The 3434-nt window shown below is 35.8% G+C and overlaps 1 protein-coding gene across 1 annotated transcript in view; it reads left to right on the top strand.

The window, feature by feature from the left end:
• LOC107698060 (tetraspanin-2-like) overlaps window positions 1-3434 on the top strand; it is an 8012-nt gene that overhangs the window by 3465 nt on the left and 1113 nt on the right. Inside the window, exon 7 of the mRNA XM_016498978.1 lies at window positions 26-109. Within this exon, the coding sequence (XP_016354464.1) occupies window positions 26-109 (84 nt within the window). The remainder of the gene's footprint in view (window positions 1-25; window positions 110-3434) is intronic.

Raw genomic sequence — 3434 nt, 5'->3', positions numbered from 1 at the left:
TGTGTGTGTGTGTGTGTGTGTGTAGAGCTGTCCCAGCGTGATCAAGGACGTGTTCCACTCGAACGCTCCGCTGGTGTTGGGAGGGTTTCTGGGGACGGCAGGAATCATGGTGAGTCCGTCTGGAGCTCTGCAGCGTTCACACAGTGACATTCTAAAACACTTAACGTGAAAAACACTAAACATGGCTTAATGCGGTAAACGGTGTTTTAAAATGACCAAACTCAGTAAACACATTATTATTTAAAGTATACTATTTGCAGAAAAGCAGATATGAGTGCAGAATACGAACGCAATGCGTTTAATTACGCGTTAAGTGTTTTCTTCCCATAGAAAAACAATAAAAGGAAAACGCTTAACGTGTTAAGTGATTTTCATGTTAAGTGTTTTTCACGTGAAGGGTTTTTAATGTGAAGTGTTAAGTGTTTTTCAGCTGAAGTGTTTTTCACGTGATTTTCAGCTGAAGCATTTTTCACGTGAAGCGTTTTTGACGTGAAGCATTTTTCACGTTAAGTGTTTTTCACGTTAAGTATTTTGCACGCTAAGTGATTTTCACGCTAAGTGATTTTCATGTTGTGTTTTTCACTGTTAAGTGTTTATCAGCTGAAGTGTTTTTCACGTGAAGCGTTTTTGACGTGAAGTGTTTTTGACGTGAATCATTTTTCAGCTGAAGTGTTTTTCACGTTAAGTGTTTTTCAGCTGAAGTGTTTTTTACTGAAGCGCTTTTGACGTGAAGCGTTTTTTAAGCATTTTTTACGCGAAGTGTTTTTCACGCTAAGTGATTTTCATGTTAAGTGTTTTCCAGCTGAAGTGTTTTTCACGTTAAGCGTTTTTAATGTGAAGCGTTTTTGACATGAAGCATTTTAGACATTAAGTGTTTTTAACAATAAGTGTTTTTCACGTTAAGTGTTTTTCACGTGAAGCGTTTATCATGTTAACGTTAAGTGTTTTTGACGTGAATAATTTTTCAGCTGAAGTGTTTTTCACGTTAAGTGTTTTTCAGCTCAAGTGTTTTTCAGCTCAAGTGTTTTCTACTGAAGCGTTTTTGACGTGAAGCGTTTTTCACATTAAGTGTTTTTCACGCTAAGTGATTTTCATGTTAAGTATTTTTACATTAAGCATGTTTTACGCGAAGTGTTTTTGACGTCAAGCGTTTTTCACATTGTGTTTTTCACATTAAGCGTTTTTCACGTGAAGCGTTTTTCATGTTAAGTGTTTATCAGCTGAAGTGTTTTTCACATGAAGCGTTTTTGACATGTTTTTCACATGAAGCGGTTTTGACGTTAAGTGTTTTTGACGTGAATCATTTTTCAGCTGAAGTGTTTTTTACTGAAGCGTTTTTGACGTGAAGCGTTTTTCACATGAAAATCACTTAGCGTGAAAAACACTTGATGTGAAAAACGCTTCATGTCAAAAACGCTTCACGTCAAAAACGCTTAACTTGAAAAACAATTCAGCTGGAAAACACTTAACATGAAAAACGCTTCACGTGAAAAACACTTTGCGTAAAAAAAGCTGAACATGAAAAACGCTTCACGTGAAAAACGCTTCACGTCAAAAACGCTTCAGCTGAAAAACACTTCAGCTGAAAAACACTTAACGTGAAAAACACTTCAGCTGAAAAACACTTAACGTGAAAAACACTTCAGCTGAAACACACTTAACGTGAAAAACACTTAGTGTGAAATACGCTTCACATCAAAAACACTCGTGAAAAACACTTCAGCTGGAAAACACTTAGCGTGAAAAACACTTCGTGTAAAAAAATGCTTAATGTGAAAAATACTTAACATGAAAAACACTTAACGTTAAGCGTTTTTAATGTGAAGCGTTTTTGACGTGAAGCATTTTAGACATTAAGTGTTTTTGACAATAAGTGTTTTTTACGTTGTGTTTTCATGTTAGGCGTTTTTAAGCTGAAGTGTTTTTGACGTGAAGCGTTTTTAACGTGAAGCGTTTTTCACATTAAGTGTTTTTCACGCTAAGTGATTTTCATGTTAAGTATTTTCACATTAAGTGTTTTTGACGTGAAGCGTTTTTCACATTAAGCTTTTTTTACGCGAAGTGTTTTTCACGTGAAGCGTTTATCATGTTAAGTGTTTATCAGCTGAAGTGTTTTTCACGTGAAGCGTTTTTGACGTGTTTTTCACATGAAGCGGTTTTGACGTTAAGTGTTTTTGACGTGAATCATTTTTCAGCTGAAGTGTTTTTCAGCTCAAGTGTTTTTCAGCTCAAGTGTTTTTTACTGAAGCGTTTTTGATGTGAAGCGTTTTTCACATTAAGTGTTTTTCACGCTAAGTGATTTTCATGTTAAGTATTTTCACATTAAGCATTTTTTACGCGAAGTGTTTTTGACGTGAAGCGTTTTTCACGCTAAGTGATTTTCATGTTAAGTATTTTCACATTAAGTGTTTTGGACGTGAAGCGTTTTTCACATTAAGCGTGTTTCAGCTGAAGTGTTTTTCATGTTAAGTGTTTTTCAGCTGAAGTGTTTTTCACGTTAAGTGTTTTTCAGCTGAAGTGTTTTTCACGTTAAGTGTTTTTCAGCTGAAGTGTTTTTCAGCTGAAGCGTTTTTGACGTGAAGCGTTTTTCACATGAAGTGTTTTTCACGCCAAGTGATTTTCACGTGAAGCGTTTTTCATGTTAAGCTTTTTTTACGCGAAGTGTTTTTCACGTGAAGCGTTTTTCATGTTAAGTGTTTTCCAGCTGAATTGTTTTTCAAGTTAAGCGTTTTTGACGTGAAGCGTTTTTGACATTAAGTGTTTTTCACGTTAAGTGTTTTCATGTTAGGTGTTTTTAAGCTGAAGTGTTTTTCACCTGAATTGTTTTTCAGCTGAAGTGTTTTTCACGTGAAGCGTTTTTGACGTTAAGCGTTTTTTACGTTAAGTGTTTTTCAGCTGAAGTGTTTTTCACGTTAAGTGTTTTCCAGCTGAAGTGTTTTTCACATTAAGCATTTTTAATGTGAAGCGTTTTTGACGTGAAGCATTTTAGACATTAAGTGTTTTTGACAGTGTGTTTTTCACGTGAAGCGTTTTTGACATTAAGTGTTTTTTCACATTAACCCTCAAAGACTGAGACAGCCGCCCGCAGCTAAAAAGAACTATTGTTTTTAAATGTTTAATAACTTTTGATCTGCTAATCCTCTCCGAATGTTTTAAAAAGTGTTGTAAAGCGGAGATTCTCCGCTTTTCTGAGATATCTCATTTGTCTTATTTGGATATTCAGAGGCTCTGTAGTGTACGTATTTAAACAGAGAGAGTGTGTCTGAACCCCGAACGTTATCAGGAAGGCTATTCCAGAGTTTGGGAGCCAAATGCAAAAAAGCTCCACCTCCTTTAGTGGACTTTGGGGTTATATGCTGGACACTTCATTTCCAGCGATACCGTTGACTTGATTGCAAAGATACTATTTAAACTGAGCTGGATGTTGACATCAC

The sequence above is a fragment of the Sinocyclocheilus anshuiensis genome, unplaced genomic scaffold, assembly GCF_001515605.1.
Source record: "Sinocyclocheilus anshuiensis isolate Anshui unplaced genomic scaffold, SAMN03320099.WGS_v1.1 scaffold1962, whole genome shotgun sequence".
Taxonomy (NCBI): domain Eukaryota; kingdom Metazoa; phylum Chordata; class Actinopteri; order Cypriniformes; family Cyprinidae; genus Sinocyclocheilus; species Sinocyclocheilus anshuiensis.
The sequence above is the reverse complement of the archived record's forward strand: the minus strand, read 5'-3'. Positions and strand labels throughout refer to the sequence as shown.